This window comes from Oratosquilla oratoria, chromosome 27 (assembly GCF_046742065.1).
Source record: "Oratosquilla oratoria isolate Oo_2021 chromosome 27, ASM4674206v1, whole genome shotgun sequence".
NCBI classification, from domain to species: domain Eukaryota; kingdom Metazoa; phylum Arthropoda; class Malacostraca; order Stomatopoda; family Squillidae; genus Oratosquilla; species Oratosquilla oratoria.
The window spans coordinates 20,757,950-20,785,633 of NC_134803.1; the positions used below are offsets into that span (position 1 = coordinate 20,757,950).

Sequence of the window (27,684 nt, forward strand, 5' to 3'; positions counted from 1 at the left end):
TGGCACCTGCACTTGCAAACCTATCATACGAGGAGAGATTGGCTAAACTGGAGTTACCGACACTGGAGCAAAGAAGAGAGAGAGGTGACCTATTGACCATCTACAGAATCATGAAAGGCACAGAGGTACTCGATAGTGAGAACTTACTTAACTGGGACAAAAGAAACACAAGAGGACATGGAAAGAAAATAAAAAAACATAGCTATAGAAGAGAACTAAAGAAAAACAGTTTTCCTCATAGAGTTTTGGACACTTGGAACAAACTGGACAATGGAATAGTATGCGCAAAAACCATTCATGAGTTTAAAAACAAACTAGACACTGCAAGATACAAAGGCGGGACATCACGAGCATAGCTCCCCTTCCCGCAAAATACAACTAGGTAAATACAACTAGGTAAATACATGATTCAATTTGGAAGTAGGTAGAAACAACTTTGCCAACCGTGTAGTTAATGAATGGAATATACTTCCTGCACAGGTAGTGCAATGTAGTTCAGTTCGAAGCTTTAAGAATCATTTAGATAAATACCTAAGTAAGATGCTGTAATGATTATAATTTAACTTATATTATTAGTTTTTGTTTTGTTATCATTTGTCTGTCTGATTTTCATTTATTATTAGTTATATGTCAATTTATTATTATTTACTATTTACCTGTTTGTTTATTATTTAACTATACCTATGCATTTATTTATGTATGTTATTTGTTATTTACATTATCATAGTTTTTATTTATTATTTTATTATTAATATGATTTTTTTTTCGCATCCGACCTAGATATGGATCAAAAGGTCTCCTGTCGGCATGCTCCGCCTTTGTAATCCTTTGTAATCATCCTTGTCTAAATCCAAACTGCCTTGGATTTAGTACATTGTTTTTTTTCCAAATGCCTTACCCATCTAGTTTTGATAATTCTTTCACAAATCTTAGCTATCGTACTTGTAAGAGAGACCAATCTAGTTAGTAGGGTCTTCCTTGTTCCCCCCCTTTATATATTGGTACTATATTTGCTCTTTTCCAATCTTCTGGAACTTTTCCTTCTTTCAATGAACTGTTTATTAGACTATGTATTTTGCCTGTTAGTTCGTTCCTGCATTCTCTCAAAATCCAGTTACAAAGGATTACAAAGGCGGAGCATGTCGACAGGAGACCTTTTGGTCCATATCTAGGTCAGGTCAGATGCAAAAAAAATCATAATATTAAATGAATAAATAAAAACTATAATAATGTAAATAACAAATAAAATAAATAAGTGCATAGATATAGTTAGATAATAAACAAACAGGTAAATAGTAAATAATAATAAATTGACATATAACTAATAATAAATGAGAATCAAACAGACATACATACATATACCAAAGCTTTTTCCCCCTTACAATGGAGGTGGCCAAAAAGAAAAAGGCAAATTATAACAAAATAAAAACAAATACCTGTAATATAAAATAAATGATAATCATTACAGTATCTTGCTTAGGTGTTTATCTAAGTGATTCTTAAAGCTTCGAACAAAACTACATTGCACTGCCTCTGCAGGAAGTTTATTCTATTCATTAACTACACTGTTAGCGAAGTTGTTTCTACCCTCTTCCAAATTGAATCTATTTCCGGACAGTTTGAGACCATTGTTTCTTGTCTGATTCTCATTCAATGTGAAAATTTGATCACTTTGGTGTTGTCAATTCCCTTTAGAATTTTAAAGACCTGTATCAAGTCACCTCTGAGTCTACGCTTTTTTAGGGAAAACGGATTCATATGTTTTAGTCGATTTTCGTATGATTTATTTTTTATATTTGGAATCAGTTTCGTGGCTGGCTGTTGTACTTTTTCCAGTCTGTCAATGTCTTTAATGAGATTCGGTGGCCATACGGAAACAGCATATTCCAAATGTGGACGAACTAATGATTTATATAGCTTGTTAATGAGTGATGGACTTTTGAAGTCAAAAGATTGCGTAATCAGTCCTAGAATCTTATTTGCTTTCTCAGAGGCTGAAATACACTGCTTGGATGATTTGAGATAGTTACTGATAATTACGCCGAGATCTTTTTCACTATTCACTTTTGTTAACGAATTTCCAAATAACTTGTAATCATACTCACTGTTATTTTTACCTATGTGCATTACCTTGCATTTACTTGTGTTAAATTTCATTAGCCATTTCATCTGCTCCATGTGATTTTCTGACATCGAGATTAGTCAAGTGATTCATTATTTCATTCCTTGTTACTTCTATCTCTTTCCTAGGGGGGACTTTCTCCTCCCACTCGACATCTCTAAGTTGTATGTTCTCCCTCGTAAACACCGATTTAAAATGCTTGTTCATAATTTCTGCCATTTCTATTTTCTCTGTGTATTCAACTCCTCCTTGTAGTAGTTTCACTAATTTTTGTTTGTTTTTCAGTTTGTTGTTTAGAAATCTATAGTTTTGGTTAATCTTTACATTTTTCTATGACATCTTTTTTGTATTTTCTCTTTTCTTCTCTGCACACTTGTGCATATTGATTTCTATAGTATATATTTTCCATTTTTCATGTCTTTTGTCTTTCCTTCATTTTATCCAAGCTTTATCCCATTTGTCTTTTAACTCCCTACATCTTTTGTTGTACCAACACTTTACATATCCTTTTTCTTGTTTTTGTGTTGGAACATACTTTTCCACTCCTTTATAAATTTTTGTAAAAATATTCCATATCTCTTCTACTGTTGTTTCCTCCTTGTGTATCCTTTCCCAGTCTGCTTTTTTGAAAGAATTCTCTTATTTTGTCAAAATTTGTTTTTCCATACATTAATCTTCCCTTTGTATATTGTTAATTTTCTCCATGTATTTTTTCATGTGTTTGAGATGAGGTGCCTGATAAGTATGATAGGGGTTACTAGGTTGGATAGAGTGAGAAACTAGGATGTGAGGAGGAGAACAGGGATGGAAAGGGAGTTTGGGGATAGAGTTTAAGAAAGAGTAATGGGATGGTTTGGACACATAGAAAGAATGAGTGAAGAAAGATTAGTGAAAGAGGTGTGGAAAGCAGAGGTGGAAGGCGTGAACATGAGGGGGCAACCAAGGATTAGATGGATGGATGGGGTAAATGGGGCATTGGGAAAGAGCAGAATATCAGTTGAGGAAGGATGAGAGAGAACAGAAGATAGGGGTGAATGGAAAATGGTTGTGTATGGATGATGCTGTGATGCATGAAAGGGAGTGGGTGGGGGATGGGGGATGAGGGAGTATGTGTGAAAAATAATTTGATGCAGCCCAATGGGGTTTCTTCCTGTCTTCTCCATTTCTGCATGAGGGGACGGAGAGGATTAAATGAAGCAGCCTTGCTGTGGATATGCTGTGTCTTGTGACACTGCAACACTGCTTCTGACCCAGAACTGTGGGTGAGATGCAGGGATGACCCATCATCCAGGAGGAGCCAAGAAAAGAGGGAGGGAAGGGAGTGGATGGGTAGGGAGTATGTAGGGGATGGAATGGGTGGGAGTGGTTTTATACCTTTGTTTTTTGGCTACCTCCCTTATAAGGGTGAAAAATACTTTGGTATATGTATGTACCTAGTTGTATTATATGGGAACAGAGCTATACTCGTGGTGACCCGTCTTTGTATCTCTCAGCATCAAGGTTTTTCTTAAAATCTTGAATAGTGTTTGCACACACTGTTTCTTTGTCTAATTTGTTCCAAGTATCTATAACTCTGTGTGGGAAGCTATTTTTTTTTTTCAGATCTCTTCTGTAATTGTCTTTTTTGATTTTCTTTTTGTGTCCTCTTGTTTTTCCATTGTCCCATTTCAATAAATCATTCTTATCTAAGATTTCCATTCCCTTCATAATTCTATAGATAGTTAATAGGTCTCCTCTTTCCCTTCTTTGTTCCAGAGTTGGTAATTCTAATTTGGACAGTCTTTGTTCATATGTCATTTTGGAAAGAGTTGGTGCCAGTTTTGTTGTTGCTCTTTGTATTCTTTCTAATTTTTTTATATTCTTTTTGGTACTGGGAGTCCATAGTGTTGCTGCATAATCAAGTTTTGGTCTTATTAGTGTAATTAATTTTTTTTTATTTCCTCGTCCAAATAGGCAAATGCCATTTCTATTGACCTCAATAAATTGTAGGTTTCTCTGACTATTTTTTTAATATGCTTATCGGTGTCAAGTATACTTTTTTTTACCTCTTCTTCACCAATTTTATAATCTCACGATATTCTGTTTTTACTTTTTCCAAATTCCATTATACTACATTTTTTTATATTGAATTTCACTTCCCTCTTTTGTGTCCATTTCCAGATCTTGTCCAAGTCTTGTTGTAATGAGTTCCAATCCTCCTCAGTTTTTACTCTCTTTAGTATTTTTGCATTGTCTGCAAAGAAATTCATATAACACTCTACTCCTTCATCCATGTCATTTATGTATATGGCAAACATGATCAGGGCCAATATGGATCCCTGCAAGACACCACTTATCATTTCTTCCCAATTTGAGAATTTATAATTTCTTCCCAATTTGAGAATTTATCTCTAATTACTACTCTCATTTTCCTCCCAGTCAGGAAGTCTTTCATCCATTTGTTCTTCCCAATTTGAGAATTTATCATTTCTTCCCAATTTGAGAATTTATCTCTAATTACTACTCTCATTTTCCTCCCAGTCAGGAAGTCTTTCACCCGTTTGTTAGCTAGTGAGTTGAATAGACATAGCAGACATTTACAGTTTGGGTTCTTCCTTGCATTTTTCTATTATTTTTTTCATAGTTTCTCTTGTCATCTCTGCATATGTTTACATAATCATTTCTTAGTTTAATGTACATTAGCCATTTGCTTGTTTTCTTGTCTCTTTTTCCATTTCTTTTAACCTTTGTCTCTTTTATCCTTAGCCTCAATGCATCTTTTGTTGCACTAGCTTTTTATGTATGTTCTTTCCATTTTTGTTGTACATATTTATTCACTCCCTCATTATGAATTTCTTTCAGTATATTCCATTTCTCTTCCATCCCTGTTTCTTCATTTAGGAATTTTTCCCAGTTCGCGTTACAAAATAATTTTTTGAGTTTCTCAAAATTTGTTATGTTGTACATTAGTCTTCCTATTCTATGTTTATCATTTCTGCTTTGATTCATTTGCTCTTTCAACTCAAATTCTATTAGTACATGGTCACTCTTTCCTATTGGAGTTTTATAATCAATTTTATTGACAATTTCAGGCTCTGTCGTAAGTATTAAATCCAGCCTTGATGGTTCTTCACTACCTCTGTATCTGGTATTTTCCTTTATCCACTGAGTCATTATGTATTCTGGATGTATGTATGTATGTTTGACCTGTCCAAATCATAAAAGAAATTTAGATTCCCAACATCTGAATCAAAGTTTCCATCTTGTCCTGTCTCAGTCATACCAAGTGCTTCCTCCTCCACACTCCCATGGTATTCCTTCAATAAATTTATGTATGCTTGTTGCACACCTGATCTCCTCATCAGATTCCTAATCACATAGCTATTTCCACTCTTTCTCTCCAGCACCTTAAACAATCCCTTGTACTTTGGATGCAGTGAGGTTTTCTGGGGAAATAACAATACATAATTCCTAACATTTAGCTCTCTCCTAATTGCCTTCCTATCATAATAAACTTTGTGGATTTTTGTAATTTTTCTAGATTTTTCCTAGCTATCTGCCTATTTTTAATTAAATTTTAATTAAATTGTTGTGAAGCATGAGGTGGAATGGGTGGGGGATGGGGGTGAGGGAGTATGTGTGAAAAAAAAATTGATGCAGCTTGAAGGGATTTCTCCCCATCTTCTCATTTACTGCATGAAGGGATGGAGAGGAGGGGTTGCCGATTTAATGAAGCGACCTTGCTGTGGATGTGTTGTGTCTTGTGACACTGCTTCTGATCCAGGGCAGTGGACAAGATGCAGGGATGACCTGTTATCCAGGAGGTGCCAAGATAAGAGGGAGGGAAGAGGGTGGAGGGGAGTGGTGTGTGATAGGGATGGAATCAATGGGAGTGGTTTTTATGCCTTTGTTTTTTTACTACCTTCCTTATAAGGGGGAAAAAAGCATTTGGTATGTGTATGTATGTATCTGCCTAATTTTCCTCAGCATCTTGAAGTTGGTACATACAAGCTTTGTGTAAGGGGTACTTCCTTTTGACTTCTTCAACATCATCTCATATAAGGATGCAAGGGGTTCTCGCTGGGTTCTACCAAACATCGGGTAAAAAGGAGAAAATCCTAGACCCTTGTGTATAATTATTTTAGTGACGTATAACAATAAGTCTATGCCTTCATCCCAATCCTTCTCAAACTTTAACATACATGCTCTGATCATGTGTTTTAAAGTTCTGTGGAACCTCTCAAGACTCCCTTGACATTGGGGGTGAAATGCTGACACGATTACATGCTTTATATTGAAGCCTTCCAGGGTCCCATTGGATATCCCACTTAAAATGTAAATGCCTCTGTCCATTTGTGCTTCCTGGGGCATGTTCATCTTACTAAAGTAAGAGATTAAGGCCTTGGTGATTGTCCTGGCCTTTGTGTTCAGTAGGGGTATCACTTCAGCATACTGTGTTGCTTGACAAATTATGGTGAGAAGAAATTACTTCCCAGACTTAGTTTTTGGGAGAGGTCCCACACAATCAACAATCACTTTACCAAAATGTTCCTAAATAACAGGAACTTGGCACATAGGTACCTTCTTGGGAGTGTCATTAGGCTTCCCTGTCACTTGACACACAATACATCACTTGACTATCCTCATAACATCTTCTGACACACAAGGACAAAAAAATGGTTTAAGACTAATTGGCTAGTCTTGGTGATTCCAAGGTAGGCACATGTAGTCACATGAGCTAGCCTCACAATCTTCTCCATAATCTTCTGTGGAACTATGATTTGGGTACAACATCTACCTTTTCTGGTGCCTTATATTTTCTCAGAACTACACCATCTTCCATAATGAACTTGGTTTTGCCATATTCCTCTTCCTGCTCCTCCTCAGCTGCTTGGTGCACCTCCTCCAGCTCCAGGTCCTCATGTTGTAGTCAGATGAGTTCTTCTCTATCTATGGCTTTCTCAAAGATCATTTCTTCTGCTTAGGTGTCATCTCCCTGGTCTCCTAGATCTGTTGCTACCTACTTCTCTTCCATGCTAAGTTCATCTTGTGACTACTCCAGGATCTTGTCTGCAACATCTGCTTCAAACAGGGGATTTAGGTTGTCATCACCTTGTTCATCTTCCTCTTGTGCTTTTGTTGGCTTGAGATCTGGTGATGACTGCCACTGGATCCTCCATGTCAGCTTCGTCATTGTCTGGTCATGGGGTCACTTACTGTCATGAATCTGGACTATCTCACCTACATCATTCCTGAGGGGGATGTCTATTCCTTTCACTGGAAGTTCCACTACTCCTACTTCAATGCTCACTGTCTGACCATCTATTTCAAGTAATACCTTAGCTATGGGTGCTAATGTTGTCACTCCTCTGGCTAATCCCATGGTGAACTGACCTATGTGCCTATTTTCTAATCCTGGTATCACATTTGGCCGCACAATGGTGTGGGATGTCCCTGTGTCTCACAGAGCCTTGACCGCATACTTTCTTTCACTTTCCTTTATTCCTATCTTGGCATCTTTCACATAAGGTAACCACTCTTGGCTGACTCCTGTATTTTCCATCTTGTCTAACCTACTTTCACCTACACAGCAATTGCTATCATCCTTCTTGCCTGCTACTTCCTTCTCCTTTGTCTTGCTGTTGTCCTTTTCTTGTCTCCAGTCTTGTGTGTCCCCAATGTTTCCATTTCCCCCAGGGCAATTTTCCATCCCATGACCATAATTCCCATGGGTATAACATCTACTTTGATTCAGATACCTCCTGTTTCCTTCTACACACATTATCTCCTGCCTGGTTTGGTTATTTCCCATTTCCTCCCTGTACATCTGTCCATTTGGCTTAGCATAACAATCCTGAGTTCTATGCCTTATTCTCCCTCAGCTAAAACACTGGACTGGTTTTCTCCAACTATCCTCTACTTGTGGCCTCACATATCTCTGACTCAGAATTGCATAAGCACTCAAAGTGGGAAGAAATTATAGGTGGTGTCCCACAGGGGTCGGTGCTAGCTCCAATCATGTTCACCATATATATAAATAACATGGAAGAAGGAGTTGAATGTTATATGAATTTCTTCGCAGATGGTGCAAAACTACTAAAGAAAGTAAGAACAGAGGAGGACTGTGATTCATTACAATCAGGCCTGGACAAAATCTAGAAATGGGCTCAAAAGTGGGAAGTGAACTTCAATATCAAGAAATGTAGTATAATGGAGTTCGGAAAAAGTAAAAATAGAATATCAAGAAATTATAAAATTGGTGAAGAGGAAATAAAAAAAGTGAACTCGGAAAGAGACTTTGGAGTAATAATCAGCGAAGACATCACACTGGATAAACATATCAACAAAATAGTCGGAGAAACCTTCAACCTATTAAGGTCAATGAAAGTGGCATTTGACTACTTGGAAGAAGAAATTATTAAAAAAATATTATGTTAATAAGACCAAAACTGGAATACACAGCAACACTATGGACACCCAGTACTAAAAAGAGTATAAGGAAATTAGAAAGAATACAGAGAGCAACGACAAAGTTGACACCAGCTCTTTCCAAATTAACATACGAACAAAGATTATCCAAATTGGAACTACCAACACTGGAGCAGAGAAGAGAAAGAGGTAATCTACTGACTATAGAATCATGAAAAGGATGGAAATCCTTGATAGGAATGATTTACTAAAAAATGACAATGGAAAAACAAGAGGTCATGAAAAGAAACTCAAAAAGGATAACTATAGAAGAGATCTGAAAAAAATAGCTTCCCACACAGAGTGCTGGATATCTGGAATAACTTAGGTAAAGAAACAGTGTGTGCAATTACTATTCAAGATTTTAAGAAAAAACTTGATGCTGAAAGCTACAAAGACAGGTTACCATAAGCATAGCTAGGTAAATACCTCTGTTCTTACTCCTCTGAGTTTGTATCACGCTTTTCTTCCTATTTTCATTTGTTCTTAATACAAAATTTTCCACAAAACATGGTTACATATAGCCTATTCTCATTGTTCAGTAAGTAAAGGAATTGTTCAATTGCTATCACCTCCAAGATCTCAATAGGTATCTAATTTTCCACACACATCAATTCATCTAGGTTACTTCTCACATTCCTGGCTAGATCCATATATCCATAACCAATATCTTTCCTAACCTCTGAATTTCTTTCAGAAATACTCTGGAGAAATCTTGTATGCCTTTAATATTTTGCTCTTAATCTGATCATAATCATATATACCATCTCTAGTGAACACGGAAGAAGATTGTAGTGAACACGGAAGAAGATTGTGAGTCACTACAGAGTGATCTAAATAAAGTACAGGAATGGAGTAGGAAGTGGGAGATGGAATTCAACACTAAAAAGTGTAGTATAATGGAATTTGGAAAAAGCAAAAACGGAATAACAGGATCATATAAATTGGGAGAAGAAGGAATAAAAAAAGTAGAAAATGAGAAGGACCTGGGAGTCATTGTTATGAATAATATGTCACCTGAGAAACATATAAATAAGATTTTTGGAGAAACTTATAACTTAATAAGAACAATCAAAGTGGCATTTACATACCTGGATGAAGAAATGGTGAAGAAAATACTAATCACTCTGATAAGACCAAGACATATGCAGCAACGATATGGTCACCAAGTACAAAAAAATGTATAAAAAAACTTGAAAGAATACAAAGAGCAATTACAAAATTTGCACCAACACTCTCAAAACTATCATATGAAGAGAGACTAGAAAAACTTGAGCTACAGACACTAGATCAAAGAAGAGAGAGAGGAGATTTGATAGCTATTTACAGAATCATGAAAGGCATAGAAATTATTGATAGAATCTGATAAAATGGGATGATAGAAATACAAGAGGACATGGAAAGAAAATCAAGAAAGACAGCCATACAAGAGATGTGAAAAAGAACAGCTTTCCTCACAGAGTAATAGACAGTTGGAACAAGTTAGATGAGAAAGTGGTGTGTGCAAAAACAATACATAAATTTAAAAATAGTTTAGATAAAATGAGATATGAAGACGGGACACCACGAGCATAGCTCCCCTTCCCGTAAAATACAACTAGGTAAATACAACTAGGTAAATATCAAATACCATGTATACATATAATGCTTTTCTGTGTAAGCTAGATCTTAATTTTGCTGACCAGAGATCCCTTTCCATTCCAATTGTTTCACTATACCTTCAAATGGAAAAGAACAATTCTGGTTTCCTTTTACTAAATTTGGGGTTAAGTTGACTTGCTTTTATGATAACATCCTCTACACTTCCTTCACTACTCACTAAAGTTGACCATTGTGCAGGCTGTCCTTCTCCAACCCTAAATGTATCCCTTCAAGACTCTGACCCCATCTAGGGGAGACCTTATTATGTGATGCAGCTCAAGGTTCCCTACTTATTCTATTTTCACTCCTATCTTCTACCTTGTCATAATGTCTTCCTCTTCCCTGTGGAAGTCTTTCATTTTCAATTCTAACTTCCTCCTTGTAATATCTCTCTCTTACTCTTGGTAATCCTTGACCTATCCTATTTTCACTCCAGTTATATTCTATACCAGCGTTTCCCAACCTGGGGTGCTAGCACCCCCTGGGGGTGCTGAAATCAATTATAGGGGGTGCTGGGAAGTGATGCACACAAAAATCACATTGATATATGTATCATTGATTACCTAGTTGTGCATATTTGACCTTTTCCATGCTATTTTATTTTTCTAGGGTGTTCTTATTTCTTCTACAAACAATATTGTCAATTTGTTTCAGTTCTAAGGAATCAAGAAAATAAATCATCAAGCAGTACACTTCACTTTCTTTTATCCTTCTAATAACAAGATAGGGGTGCTGGACTACTTAGACATGACAACAGGGGGTGCTATGGTCGGAAAAGGTTGGGAAATGCTGCTCTATACTATAATGTCTGTCCCTTACCTGTGGGGATTCCTCGACACCATGAAACTCTACCTCCTATCTTAGATTGACTTCGTTGTGTCTCATCTCACTTTCTGCTACCACCAATCCCCCCTATCCTCCTCCACATTCAACAGCTCTCTAAAATACTCTACCCATCTTCCCCTTACTGCATCCTCTTCCATTAACATCTGTCCATCTGTGCCTTTTACCTTTTCTTCTCTACTTCACTCACCTCTCCTTCCTCTCTTAACTTTATTCCAAAACATCATTTTATTACTTTAAAAAAAAAATTCATGCAAAAAAATTCATACGCCTTCATTTTATATCTGCTCTCCTTGCCTTCTTTATCTTATATTTTGCTGCCTTTTATTTATTTATTTATTTATTTATTTATTTATTTATTTATTTTTTTGTACCTCTCATATGTTTTTCTTGTTCTACTTTGCAACCAATCCCTGAAATCTTCACTTCATCATCTCACCATTCACAACCTTTCCTTCTATTCCCTCCCATTCTCCTTGCTCCACATACCATCTTTGTACACCTTGTCACTTCCTCCTTGAAACACCCCATTCCTCTTCCACTCCTACCTCTATTTTATATATAGATATTTAGTAAATAGATTGAGATTATTGTTATTATTGATATTATTATTATAATTCTATTTTCATAATTATTTCTTTCCAACAGATCTCGAGTTCCCTGCTTATCTTTTGGGAATTAATTCTGAACAACTAGAAGCAAAGTTGAAAGGTCGGACATTTTACAGCCACTGGGGTGGGAAATCAGAAAAAGTAGAAGTAACCAACAATGTAGAACAAGCACAATTTGCAAGGGATGCATGGGCAAAGAGCCTTTATGCTCGCATGTTTGATTATGTTGTGAAGGTACGTTGATTAATTATTTATAATGAAGGTATGGTAATTATTTTTTTCATTTAATGTAAATGAATCTGAAAACAAAAAAGTTGTTACATATTTTCCCATTTTTTGTAATTCAATCATGATACATATACCAAGGGAGGTAGCCAAAGTCAATTGGCATAAATCCACTCACACCCATTTCACTCCCACATACTCCACTCTCATTCACCATCCCTCCCTCTCTCTTTTCTTGGTTCCTTCTGGATAATGGGTCATCCGTGCATCTCACCCATTGCCCTGGGTCAGAAGCAATGCAGCAAGTCACTGCACATCCACAGCAAGGCTGCTTCATTTAATCAGCAAACGCCACCTTCTCTGTCCCCTCATGTAGAAAAGAGAAGACGGGGAGAATCCTTTCAGGCCACATCAAAATATCATTCACACATGAAAAAAATAATAGAAAAATGCATGGAACAACCTAAACTATTTTACAGGTATGTAAATGGTAAACAAGAAATAGAAAAGCTGCACCAGGGAATTTATGAATACACAGAACTAGAAATGGCAGAAATTATGAGAAATAATTTCAAATCGGTATTCACAATTGAGAACTCACCTAACTGGGAGGGAATAGAGAGAGAAATCCCCCTCAATGAAGGAAATAACTGTAACACAGAAGGAAATCAGCAACCAAATAAAAAACTTTGATGTCAGAAAATCACATGGTCCAGATGGAATTGCAAATTGGATACTAAGTTAACAGATAGAATATACAATATAATTAAATACTCACTCAAAGAAGGAAAGGTACCACAGGACTGGAAAAATGCAAAAAGGAGGAAACAAGGAAAATCCAACCAAGCACAGTAGCAAAAGTATGTGAAAAAGTTATCAAAAGTAGATGGGTTAAACATCTGGAAGAAAAAACTATACTAAATCCAAACCAATTTGTATTTAGACAAGAAAGATCATGTACAACAAACTTGATCTACTTCTATTCGAAACTAATAGAAATAATACAAGAAAGGGATGGATGGGCAGACTGTGCCTTTCTAGACCTACAAAAAGCATTTGATAATGTACCACACAAGAAACTAATAAGAAAAATAGAATCAATAGGTGGCACCAGAGGAAAATTATTGGAATGGATGGAAGACTTCCTGACTGGGAGAAAAATGAGGGTAGTAATTAGAGATAAATGCTTGAATTGGGAAGAAAGGATAAGTGGTGTCCCCCAAGGTTCAGTACTGGCTCCAGTCATGTTTGCCATATATATAAATGACATGGATGAAGGAGTAGAGTGTTAAATGAATTTCTTTGCAGATGATGCAGAAATACTAAAAGTAAGAACAGAAGAGGATTGTGAATCATTACAGTTAGACCTGGACAAAATCTGGAAATGGACTCAAAAGTGGAAAGTGAAATTCAATATCAAGAAATGTAGTATAATGGAGTTTGGGAAAAGTAAAAACAGAATATCAAGAAATTATAAAATTGGTGAAGAAGTCAAAAAAGTGAACTCTGAAAGAGATTTTGGAGTAATAATCAGCGAAGACATGACACCGGACAAACATATCAATAAAATAGTTGAAGAAACCTTCAACCTATTAAGGTCAATGAAAGTGGCATTTGACTACTTGGATGAGGAAATGATTAAAAAAATATTAGTTACACTAATAACACCAAAACTGGAGCGCACAGCAACACTATAGACACCCAGTACTAAAAAGGGTATAAAGAAATTAGAAAGAATACAAAGAGCAATGACAAAGTTGACACCAACTCTTTCCAAAATGACATATGAACAAAGATTGTCCAAATTGGAATTACCAACTCTTTTGGAACAAAAGATAAAGAGGAGATCTGCTGACTATCTATAGAATCATGAAAGGAATGGAAATCCTAGATAGGAATGATTTACTGAAATGGGACAATGGAAAAACAAGAGGACATGAAAAGAAACTCGAAAAGGATAACTATAGAAGAGATCTGAAAAAAATAGCTTCCCACATAGAGTAATGGATACAGTAAGTCCTCGTTATATGGTATATATGTGTTCCTGAAAACCTTACCGCAAATTGAAATTACTGTATGCCAAACTCATTATAACATGTAATGATAGGATATGGCAGATGTACCTTCTCCCTACTCTTTCCTCTTCAAAACATGAGCAGATACCGTATCTGTGAATTTTTCTTACCGTAAATAGAATCGAGGGTAGTAATTACCAAATACCATAACTGTGAATTTATTGGATAAAGAATTACCATATAAGGAGGACTCGCTCTACCTGGAATAATTCAGATAAAGAAACAGTGTGTGCAAACACTATTCAAGATTTTAAGAAAAAACTTGATGCAGAAAGATACAAAGACGGGTCACCACAAGCATAGCTCCCTTACCGTATAATACGACTAGGTAGATATAACTAGGTAAATACATACTCCCTCCACCCCCATCCCCCACCCACTTGCCTCTATGCATCCCAGCATCTTCTATACACAAACATTCTTCACTCATGTCACAATTTGGTCTGTTGTTTTTGATTTGCTGTATCAAACCTGGCCATGATTTGATCAGTTCTATCAATCCAATTACCAGCATGCTTTATGCCTTTTGTTGGGAGATTTTCTATCTTACACTGGATATGAAATAAAGGCGAAATGCAAAATATAACTATTTTACTTACATGATATAAAGTACATACAAAATAAACTTACAAAAAAGTATGAAAGGGTTTGATTGAGGGCATGAATGTGAACTGTGGGTTAGTATAGCACACAACCTTCCTTTTTATGTGTGGCACATACAAGTGCCAATGGTAGGTGCCATTTAGCTACATCTATAGGCCTAGTCTATATTAATTTTTACCTGGGTTCACACATTCCTTCCACTGTATTTTTGTGTAAAGAAGGTTTACAATTTATCATTTGCTATCTATTTGAATCTTGTTAAGAATTTAGCATGATTTGAGATGATGCCACTTTCCTGTGCCATTGTTGTTGCAGTGACCTTTGACCCTTTCAGCAAATTGTTCCATTTGTGTACTCCTCTGCCATACTACACAGCAAATTTCCTGCAACTGGTAATTTTACCACAAGTAACCAATTTTTATAGTCCTATATTTCATTATCTAGCTTAAGATAACCTGGTAATGTTTGAATTCAACATTAGTTTATGTATTTGCATCATAATATAGCTATTAAAGGCAGTTACAATGTTATATAACTCTTGCAAGGCATATGAGGACTAATATTTACATAACACAACTTACATAAGCTACAAACTATTGCATTTCTTGCACATCCTTGTGTATTGTGACACATCATGACACATGAAATATCATGACACTCTCTCCTATCTTCTGTCTTCTCCCTTCATTCCTCAACAGACATCTCCCTCTTTTCCAATGCCCCAATCATGATACTTCTTATTAATTTTTCTTTCTTTTGCAGACTGTCAATAAAGCAATGGAAACAGATTCAACAGGACTGGACATTGGTATTCTTGATATTTATGGTTTTGAAATATTTTCCCGCAATGGCTTTGAACAGTTTTGTATTAACTATGTTAATGAAAAACTCCAGCAGATTTTCATTGAGCTTACCTTAAAGAGTGAACAAGAAGAATATAACGCTGAGGTGAGTAGATCAAATTTATTTCCATAAGAGAACTCAACAGAGCCATGCATATACTAGGCCTATATACACACATTTGTATTTGTCAAATTGTAATATACAGGATAAGAGATATATTTCTCTAGTCTTGTCTCAGTATTTGCAATTATCAGTCTTTTCTTTAAATTCATTCATTTGGACAAGTTTTATTATTTTTTTTCACAAATTTATACATCTGTGTGAAAAACTGTATTAATGTCCTTCAAGTATTCTGGCCTCATGAATTTCTTGCTATGTCCTTGATATTTTTTCATCCCATACTAATAGGTCTTTTTTTTTTATCAATCTTATCCATATCTCTCAAACATCTGAAGACAGTAATAATTTATGTAACATGATGATTTATTAGTAGGAGATATTTAAAGATAATTGATTCACAGGGTATTCATTGGACACCTATCAAATATTTCAACAACAAAATTGTGTGTGACTTGATTGAAAGTAAGAAGCCTCCTGGTATCATGTGTGTATTAGATGATACTTGTGCTACAATGAATGCAGTGAGTGAAGGAGCTGATGAAGATTTCAAAAGGAAGATGGGTTCTCAGGTATATATTTTTAAAGGCCTTGAATGATATATATTTTGGTTATTTTATCTGTAGTATAATGCATAAAAACTATTTTCTTTATATTTAGCCTGTAAGTATTTTCTTTATAATGTAGTGTAGTTCCACAGTATGCTAATATATATATATATATATATATATATATATATATATATATATATATATATATATATATATATATATATACACACACACACACACATATACATATATATATATATATAGAAGGATATAAACGTGAAGGGTGTCATATATGGAAAGAATACAGTAGAGATGATTATGATAGAAGTGGAAGACAGAGATAAGAAGAGCAGAAAATTTGTGATAAATTATGTGCCTCCGAAAACAGCCTCATGGGAGGAGAGTGAACATATAAGTATGTTAGAGGACACAAAGATAACATTAAATAAAATAATGGAAGATGGAGGAAGAATAGTTATAATGGGCGACTTTAATTGTAAAGAAATCTGCTGGGAAGAAATGACAGTAAAGGGTGGAGACGGCTCATGGGGAAACGCTCTACTTGAGATGATTACTGACCATACAATGACACAATGGATACAGGAGAACACCAGGTATAGAAATGAAGAAGAACCATCGAGACTAGACTTAATAATTACATCTGAACCTAGAATAGTGGACAAGATTGAATATAAAACACCAATAATTAAAAGTGACCACATATTGATTGAACTGGAACTTAATGAAGAAAAATATATGAAAAGAAATGAGCAATATAGAAAAGGAAGAATGATGTATGAAAAAACAAACTTTGATAAAATAAGAGAATTCTTCCAACAAGAAAACTGGGAAGAAATATACAAAGAAGAAGCAACAGTGGAAGAGAAATGGAATATTTTGACAAAAATTTACAAAAAAGGAGTGGAAAAGTATGTCCCAAGACAAAAACAAGAAAAAGAATATGTAAAATGCTGGTACAACAAAAGTTGTAGGGAGTTAAAGGACAAAAGAGACAAAGCCTGGAACAGATGGAAAAAAGACAGAAGACCTGAAAAATGGAAAATATATACTGGTTATAGAAATGAATATGTACAAAAGTGCAGAGAGGAAAAAAGAAAATATGAAAAAGATGTTATAGAAAAGTGTAAAGATCAACCAAAACTATTCTACAGATTTGTAAACAATAAACTGAAAAACAAACAAGACTTAGAGAAATTAAGACAAGGAGGAGTTGAATACACTGAGGAAATGGAAATGGCAGAAATTATGAACAAACATTTTAAATCAGTGTTTACAAGGGAAAATATACAACCTGAAGAGATTGAGTGGAAGGAAAAAGTCCCCCCTATGGAAGAAATAGAAGTAACAAAGAATGAAATATTGACACACTTGGGTAATTTTGATGTCAGAAAATCGCATGGGCCAGATGAAATAGCAAACTGGATTCTGAAAGAATGCAGGAATGAACTGGCAGACAAAATACATAGCATAATAAGCAGTTCCTTAAAAGAAGGAAAAGTTCCAGAAGATTGGAAAAAAGCAAATATAGTACCTATATATAAAGGAGGAAATAAAGAAGAACCTACCAACTATAGACCAGTCTCTCTAACAAGTACAATAGCAAAAATATGTGAAAGAATTATCAAAAGTAGATGGGTAAAATACTTGGAAAAAAACAACGTACTAAATCCAAGGCAATTTGGATTCAGACAAGGACGATCATGCGTCACCAATTTAATATGTTTCTATTCAAGGCTAATAGATATAATACAAGAAAGAGATGGATGGGCTGATTGTGCATTTCTAGACCTAAAAAAAGCTTTTGACAAAGTACCACATAAGAAGTTGCTTAAGAAATTAGAATATGAAGGAGGAATACAAGGTAAATTGCTAAATTGGATGGAAGACTTTTTGCAAGAAAGAAAAATGAGAGTAGTGATAAGAGATCAGCACTCAAAATGGAATGAAGTAATAAGCGGTGTCCCGCAGGGAACAGTTCTGGCCCCAATAATGTTTGCTATATATATTAATGATATGGATGAAGGAATTGAAAGCTATATGAGCTTCTTTGCAGATGATGCAAAATTACTGAAAAGAGTGAAAACTGAAGAAGATTGTGAATCACTACAGAGAGATCTAAATAAAGTACAAGAATGGAGTAGGAAGTGGGAGATGGAGTTCAATACAAAAAAGTGTAGTATAATGGAATTTGGAAAAAGCAAAAACAGAATAACAGGATCATATAATTTGGGAGAAGAAGGAATAAAAAAAGTAGAAAATGAGAAGGACCTGGGAGTCATTGTTATGAATAATATGTCACCTGAGAAACATATAAATAAGATTTTTGGAGAAACTTATAATTTAATAAGAACAATCAAAGTGGCATTTACATACCTGGATGAAGAAATGGTGAGGAAAATCCTAATCACCCTGATAAGACCAAGATTGGAATATGCAGCAACGATATGGTCACCAAGTACAAAAAAATGTATAAAAAAACTTGAAAGAATACAAAGAGCAATTACAAAACTGGCACCAACACTCTCAAAACTATCATATGAAGAGAGACTACAAAAACTTAAACTACAGACACTAGAGCAAAGAAGAGAGAGAGGAGATTTGATAGCTATTTACAGAATCATGAAAGGCATAGAAATTACTGATAGAGAGAATCTGATAAAATGGGATGACAGAAATACAAGAGGACACGGAAAGAAAATAAAAAAAGACAGCTATAGAAGAGATTTTAAAAAGAACAGCTTTCCTCACAGAGCAATAGACAGTTGGAACAAGTTAGATGAGAAAGTGGTGTGTGCAAAATCAATACATGAATTTAAAAATAGTTTAGATAAAATGAGATATGAAGACGGGACCCCACGAGCATAGCTCCCCTTCCCGTAAAATACAACTAGGTAAATACATATATATATATATATAGAAGGATATAAACGTGAAGGGTGTCATATATGGAAAGAATACAGTAGAGATGATTATGATAGAAGTGGAAGACAGAGATAAGAAGAGCAGAAAATTTGTGATAAATTATGTGCCTCCGAAAACAGCCTCATGGGAGGAGAGTGAACATATAAGTATGTTAGAGGACACAAAGATAACATTAAATAAAATAATGGAAGATGGAGGAAGAATAGTTATAATGGGCGACTTTAATTGTAAAGAAATCTGCTGGGAAGAAATGACAGTAAAGGGTGGAGACGGCTCATGGGGAAACGCTCTACTTGAGATGATTACTGACCATACAATGACACAATGGATACAGGAGAACACCAGGTATAGAAATGAAGAAGAACCATCGAGACTAGACTTAATAATTACATCTGAACCTAGAATAGTGGACAAGATTGAATATAAAACACCAATAATTAAAAGTGACCACATATTGATTGAACTGGAACTTAATGAAGAAAAATATATGAAAAGAAATGAGCAATATAGAAAAGGAAGAATGATGTATGAAAAAACAAACTTTGATAAAATAAGAGAATTCTTTCAACAAGAAAACTGGGAAGAAATATACAAAGAAGAAACAACAGTGGAAGAGAAATGGAATATTTTGACAAAAATTTACAAAAAAGGAGTGGAAAAGTATGTCCCAAGACAAAAACAAGAAAAAGAATATGTAAAATGCTGGTACAACAAAAGTTGTAAGGAGTTAAAAGACAAAAGAGACAGAGCCTGGACCAGATGGAAAAAAGACAGAAGACCTGAAAAATGGAAAATATATACCGGTTATAGAAATGAATATGTACAAACGTGCAGAGAGGAAAAGAGAAAATATGAAAAAGATGTCATAGAAAAGTGTAAAGATCAACCAAAACTATTCTACAGATTTGTAAACAATAAACTGAAAAACAAACAAGACTTGGAGAAATTAAGACAAGAGGGAGTTGAATACACTGAGGAAATGGAAATATCGGAAATTATGAACAAACATTTTAAATCAGTGTTTACAAGGGAGAACATACAACCTGAAGAGATTGAGTGTAAAGAGAAAGTCCCCGCTATGGAAGAAATAGAAGTAACAAAGAATGAAATATTGACACACTTGAGTAATCTTGATGTCAGAAAATTGCATGGACCAGATGATATAGCAAACTGGATTCTGAAAGAATGCAGGAATGAACTGGCAGACAAAATACATAGCATACTAAACAGTTCCTTGAAAGAAGGAAAAGTTCCAGAAGATTGGAAAAAAGCAAATATAGTACCTATATATAAAGGAGGAAATAAAGAAGAACCTACAAACTATAGACCAGTCTCTCTAACAAGTACAATAGCAAAAATTTGTGAAAGAATTATCAAAAGTAGATGGGTAAAATATTTAGAAAAAAACAAAGTGTTAAAACCAAGGCAATTTGGATTCAGACAAGGACGATCATGCGTCACCAATTTAATATGTTTCTATTCAAGGCTAATAGATATAATACAAGAAAGAGATGGATGGGCGGACTGTGCATTTCTAGACCTAAAGAAAGCTTTTGACAAAGTACCACATAAGAAGTTGCTTAAGAAATTAGAAACTGAAGGAGGAATACAGGGAAAACTACTAAATTGGATGGAAGACTTTTTGCAAGAAAGAAAAATGAGAGTAGTGATAAGAAACCAGCACTCAAAATGGGATGAAGTAATAAGCGGTGTTCCGCAGGGAACAGTTCTGGCCCAAATAATGTTTGCTATATATATTAATGATATGGATGAAGGAATTGAAAGCTATATGAGCTTCTTTGCAGATGATGCAAAACTACTGAAAAGAGTGAAAACTGAAGAAGATTGTGAATCACTACAGAGAGATCTAAATATAGTACAGGAATGGAGTAGGAAGTGGGAGATGGAGTTCAATACAAAAAAGTGTAGTATAATGGAATTTGGAAAAAGCAAAAACAGAATAACAGGAGCATATAAATTGGGAGAAGAAGGAATAAAAAAAGTAGAAAATGAGAAGGACCTGGGAGTCATTGTTATGAATAATATGTCACCTGAGAAACATATAAATAAGATTTTTGGAGAAACTTATAATCTAATAAGAACAATCAAAGTTGCATTTACATACCTGGATGAAGAAATGGTGAAGAAAATCCTAATCACCCTGATAAGATCAAGATTGGAATATGCAGCAACGATATGGTCACCAAGTACAAAAAAATGTATAAAAAAACTTGAAAGAATACAAAGAGCAATTACAAAACTGGCACCAACACTCTCAAAACTATCATATGAAGAGAGACTAGAAAAACTTGAACTACAGACACTAGAGCAAAGAAGAGAGAGAGGAGATTTGATAGTTATTTACAGAATCATGAAAGGCATAGAAATTACTGATAGAGAGAATCTGATAAAATGGGATGACAGAAATACAAGAGGACACGGAAAGAAAATAAAAAAAGACAGCTATAGAAGAGACTTGAAAAAGAACAGCTTTCCTCACAGAGTAATAAACAGTTGGAGCAAGTTAGATGAGAAAGTGGTGTGTGCAAAAACAATACATGAATTTAAAAATAGTTTAGATAAAATGAGATATGAAGACAGGACCCCACGAGCATAGCTCCCCTTCCCGTAAAATACAACTAGGTAAATACAACTAGGTAAATACATATATATATATATTATTGGAATGGATGAAAGACTTTCTGATTGGGAGGAAAATGAGAGTTGTAATTAGAGAAAAATTCTCCAACTGGGAAGAAGTAAAAAGCGGGGTCCTGCAAGGATCAGTACTGGCACCGATCATGTTCGCTGTATACGTTAACCCCTTCCATACGGTGCCGCACACGTAGGCGTCATGAGGAGCAAGTGGATTCGCGACGCTGCCATATCGGCGTCTTGATTATATTTATTGTAGTCGCCCCTGTGTTTTTACATTCTCCCAAATGCGCCCTAAATCCCATTCTCTGTGGTTTTCAAAATTCGCGGGTGAAAGAGAGAACGATCGATATAAGCGGCGACTATATTTTATGACGCGAATATTATTTCGTTACGTCGTACGGCTGGCATTGGCTGCTGCCCGCGAGATTTAAGTCCCGTATTGAAGTGGTTAATGGACATGAATGAAGGCGTGGAGTGCTATATAATTTTTTTTGCAGATGATGCAAAATTACTTAAGAAAGTAAAAACGGAAGAGGACTGCAACTCATTGCAACAAGATCTGGACACAATATGGAATTGGACTCAAAAATAGGAAGTAAAATTCAATATTAAGAAATGCAGCATAATGGAATTTGGAAAGAGTAAAAATAGAATATCAAAAGATTACAGAATTGGGGAAGAAAAAATAAATAAAACAAACTATGAAAAAGATCTTGGAGTGATGATTGGAAAGGACATGAAACCAGATAAGCATATAAACAAGATGTTCGGAGAAACCTACAACTTATTGAGAGCAATCAAAGTGGCATTTACCTATATGGACGAAGAAATGATAAGGAAAATACTACACTAATAAGACCAAAAATCGAGTATGCAGCATCACTTTGGACACCCAGTACCAAAAAGAATATTAAGAAACTAGAAAGATTACAAAGAGCGACAACAAAACTAGCACCGATACTCGCCGAACTAACATATGAGCAAAGACTATCCAAATTGAACCTACCAACTCTGGAACAAAGAAGAGAAGGAGGAGATTTGCTAACTATCTACAGAATAATGAAAGGAATGGAAGTTTTAGACAGGAACGACCTATTAATGTGGGACAACGGTAAAACAAGAGGACACGGAAAAAAATTGAAAAAGGATAGTTATAGAAAAAACTTGAAAAGGAACAGTTTCCCACACAGAGCGATAAATACATGGAACAAATTAGACAACAAAACAGTATGTGCTAACACTATACAAGATTTTAAGATAAAACTTGATGCGGAGAGATACAAAGACGGGTCACCAAGAGCATAGCTCCCCTCCCATATATTACAACTAGGTAAATACAATTAGGTAAATACATATATATATATATATATATATATATATATATATATATATATATATATATATATATATATATACAGGTAAACGTCGACTTACGATGGCCGCGACTTACGATTGTTCGACTTTACGATGACGACGACGACGACGACGATATGATAATTTAACCCCTTCCATACGGTGCCGCACACGTAGGCGTCATGAGGAGCAAGTGGATTCGCGACGGTGCCATATCGGCGTCTTGATTATATTTATTGTAGTCGCCCCTGTGTTTTTACATTCTCTCAAATGTGCCCTAAATCCCATTCTCTGTGGTTTTCAAAATTCGCGGGTGAAAGAGAGAACGATCAATATAAGCGGTGACTATATTTTATGATGCGAGTATTATTACGTCACGTCGTACGGCTGGCATTGGCTGCTGCCCGCGAGATTTAAGGTCCGTACTGAAAATACATATCATAGTGTTTGAATATGGTAAAAAGGATAAAAATAATTAAATAAACTACTGTACATGTTTAATAGGCTATATTCAGTATCTCTGGTGGTTAATATACAGGTAGGCTAGGTACAGTGACCACGGAACAGTGATACACAAATTGGGGATCGACTTACGATGAAATCGTCTTACGATGGCTCTATCGAAACCTAATGCCATCGTAAGTCGACGTTTACCTGTATATATATATACGCACACACACGTCCGTTGGATGGACGGCGGAGATTGATGTCCTGAAGAAAAAGTTAAATTCTCGTGGATCTCAATGCAAAGGAAGTACCTATTGTATTTACAGGGGGGGGAATTGCTCGTGGTGTAGTGGGAAAGTGAGGAAAAAGGAGAAGGGGAGGGATAACTGAGGGAAATGGAAGGAAATGAGGAAGGAGATGACTTGGCCCAGGCAGGCAGACGCCATGTAAACAAAAGAGGGCCGGACCAATTTAGTGATGACGAAAGGTCTAACAAAAATGTAAAGATTAGAAACATATGAGTAACACAATAGAAGGTGAGGATAATAATTTCCATGGATTCAATGAGGGGGTGGCGGATACCAACCTCCCCCGACTGGCAAGACTCGAAGAAAAACTTTAACAAATGACCGAACATTGGGAGAGTAGGTTCAGTAGAATGTCAAAAATGGCAGAAAGGGTTGAAAGATTGGAAGCACTAGAGAAAGCAAACGAAAACTTAACTAAGGAAATAGAAGAACTAAAAAGACAGCTAAGATGAGAATGAAGAATTAAAGAGGAATAGTAAGTACAACAAAGAGGGTTGGAAAAAATCCAAGAAAACAGTAAAGTTGCATTTACTGACATAATCAAACAACAAATGAAAGAACAAACTGAAGACTCAGTTATTAAAGTGATGAGACAGAAGGAGAATATAGTAAGAGACTTAGCAGATAAAAAGAAATGTATAATTATATTAGGAATGGAAGAGAAACATAACCCAGATAGAACCACAAGAATCAAAGAGGAAAATGAAAAAGTAAGCAGTGTACTAGAATCAGTTCAGGAAGATGAACCAGAAATAATGAAACAAATCGAAGAGAAGTTTCGGTTCGGAAAGTATAGTACAGATAAGACCAGACCAATTAAGATTAAATTCAGGTCACAAACGACGGCAGAGAATATCTTATCCAAAAAAGGGAAACTAGCAACAAGTGAACAATATAAAAAGGTATGGATAAAAAGGGAAATGAATAATGAGGAAAGAGAGGAGGAAAAAAAGAAAAGACTTGAAGCTAACAAAAAAAACGAGACCAGAACAGAGTCAGAAAAAGAGAGATTCTATTGGAGAATAGTGAATATGAAAGTAAGGAAATTCGACATACTAGAGAAAAACAAAAGGGAAACAGAGAACACAATGGAAGTGGCAGAAAACTAAGAGTGTCTTACACAAATATAGATGGATTAATAACAGGATTGAATGAGCTGAATGATTATCTGAAGGAAAAAGAACCGGACATAATGGGAATTGTAGAAACAAAATTAAAAGGTCCACTACCACCCAACAGTGTAGGACATGATGCATATAAGTATTGGATTAGAAACAGAGAGACAAAGCAAGGGGGTGGAATTATGTTCCTGACTAAGAAGAATATAAACGTGAGGTGTGTCACAGTAGAGATGATTATGATCGAAGTGGAAGACAGAGATAAGAAGAGCAGAAAGTTTGTGATAAATTATGTGCCTCCGAAAACAGCCTCGTGGGAAGAGAGTGAACATAAAAGTATGTTAGAAGACACAAAGATAACATTAAATAAGATAATGGAAGATGGAGGAAGAATAGTTATGATGGGCGACTTTAATTGCAAAGAAATCTGCTGGGAAGAGATGACAGTAAAGGGTGGAGACAGCTCATGGGGAAACGCTCTACTTGAGATGATTACTGACCATACAATGACACAGTGGATACAGGAGAACACTAGGTATAGAAATGAAGAACCATCGAGACTAGACCTAATAATTACATCTGAACCTAGAATAGTGGAAAAGATTGAATATAAAACACCAATAAGTAAAAGTGACCACATATTGATTGAACTGGAACTAAATGAGGAAAAATACACGAAAAGAAATGAACAATATAGAAAAGGAAGAATGATGTATGAAAAAACAAACTTTGATAAAATAAGAGAATTCTTTCAAAAAGAAAACTGGGAAGGAATATACAAAGAAGAAACAGCAGTGGAAGAGAAATGGAATATTTTGACAAAAATTTATAAAAAAGGAGTGGAAAAGTATGTCCCAAGACAAAAACAAGAAAAGAATATGTAAAATGCTGGTACAACAAAAGTTGTAGGGAGTTAAAAGACAAAAGAGACAAAGCTTGGACCAGATGAAAAAAAGACAAAAGGCCTGAAAAATGGAAAATATATACTTGTTATAGAAATGAATATGTACAAACGTGCAGAGAGGAAAAGAGAAAATATGAAAAAGATGTCATAGAAAAGTGTAAAGATCAACCAAAATTATTTTACAGATTTGTAAATAACAAACTGAAAAACAAACAAGATTTGGAGAAATTAAGACAAGGAGGAGTTGAATACACAGAGGAAATTGAAATGGCGGAAATTATGAACAAACATTTTAAATCAGTGTTTACAAGGGAGAACATACAACCTGAAGAGATCGGATGGAAAGAGAAAGTCCCCCCCATGAAAGAAATAGAAGTAACAAAGAATGAAATATTGAAACACTTGAGTAATCTTGATGTCAGACAATCGCATGGACCAGATGAAATAGCAAACTGGATTTTGAAAGAATGCAGGAATAAACTGGCAGACTTTTTAAAATACATAGCATAATAAACAGTTCCTTGAAAGAAGGAAAAGTTCCAGAAGATTGGAAAAAAGCAAATATAGTACCTATATATAAAGGAGGAAATAAAGAAGACCCTACCAACTATAGACCAGTCTCTCTAACAAGTACAATAGCAAATATTTGTGAAAGAATTGTCAAAAGTAGATGGGTAAAATATTTAGAAAAAAACAACGTGCTAAATCCAAGGCAATTTGGATTCAGACAAGGACGATCATGCGTCACCAATTTAATATGTTTCTATTCAAGGCTAATAGATATAATACAAGAAAGAGATGGATGGGCTGATTGTGCATTTCTAGACCTAAAAAAAGCTTTTGACAAAGTACCACATAAGAAGTTGCTTAAGAAATTAGAAACTGAAGGAGGAATACAGGGCAAACTGCTTAATTGGATGGAAGACTTTTTGCAAGAAAGAAAAATGAGAGGAGTGATAAGAGATCAACACTCAAAATGGGATGAAGTAATAAGCGGTGTTCCACAAGGAACAGTTCTGGCCCCAATAATGTTTGCTATATATATTAATGATATGGATGAAGGAATTGAAAGCTATATGAACTTCTTTGTAGGTGATGCAAAACTACTGAAAAGAGTGAACACGGAAGAAGATTGTGAATCACTACAGAGTGATCTAAATAAAGTACAGGAATGGAGTAGGAAGTGGGAGATGGAGTTCAATACAAAAAAAGTGTAGTATAATGGAATTTGGAAAAAGCAAAAACAGAATAACAGGATCATATAAATTAGGAGAAGAAGGAATAAAAAAAGTAGAAAATGAGAAGGACCTGGGAGTCATTGTTATGAATATGTCACCTGAGAAACATATAAATAAGATTTTTGGAGAAACTTATAATCTAATAAGAACAATCAAAGTTGCATTTACATACCTGGATGAAGAAATGGTGAAGAAAATTCTAATCACTCTGATAAGACCAAGATTGGAATATGCAGCAACGATGTGGTCACCAAGTACAATTTTTTTTATAAAAAAACTTGAATGCAAAGAGCAATTACAAAACTGGCACCAACACTCTCAAAACTATCATATGAAGAGAGACTAGCATAACTTGAACTACAGACACTAGAGCAAAGAAGAGAGAGAGGAGATTTGATAGCTATTTACAGAATCATGAAAGGCATAGAAATTACTGATAGAGAGAATCTGAAAAAATGGGATGATAGAAATACAAGAGGACACGGAAAAAAAAAAAAAGACAGCTATAGAAGAGATGTGAAAAAGAACAGCTGTCCTCACAGAGTAATTGACAGTTGGAACAAGTTAGATGAGAAAGTGGTGTGTGCAAAAACAATACATGAATTTAAAAATAGTTTAGATAAAATGAGATATGAAG

General features: G+C 35.2%; 1 protein-coding gene across 4 annotated transcripts in view; it reads left to right on the top strand.

Annotated features, from left to right (window-relative positions):
• LOC143039930 (unconventional myosin-Ie-like) overlaps positions 1 to 27,684 on the top strand; it is a 409,114-nt gene that overhangs the window by 264,754 nt on the left and 116,676 nt on the right. For all 4 annotated transcript variants that reach the window (XM_076210332.1, XM_076210333.1, XM_076210334.1 and 1 more), the window contains 3 exons: positions 11,702 to 11,898; positions 15,330 to 15,515; positions 15,932 to 16,099. In XM_076210332.1, the coding sequence (XP_076066447.1) occupies positions 11,702 to 11,898; positions 15,330 to 15,515; positions 15,932 to 16,099 (551 nt within the window). The remainder of the gene's footprint in view (positions 1 to 11,701; positions 11,899 to 15,329; positions 15,516 to 15,931; positions 16,100 to 27,684) is intronic.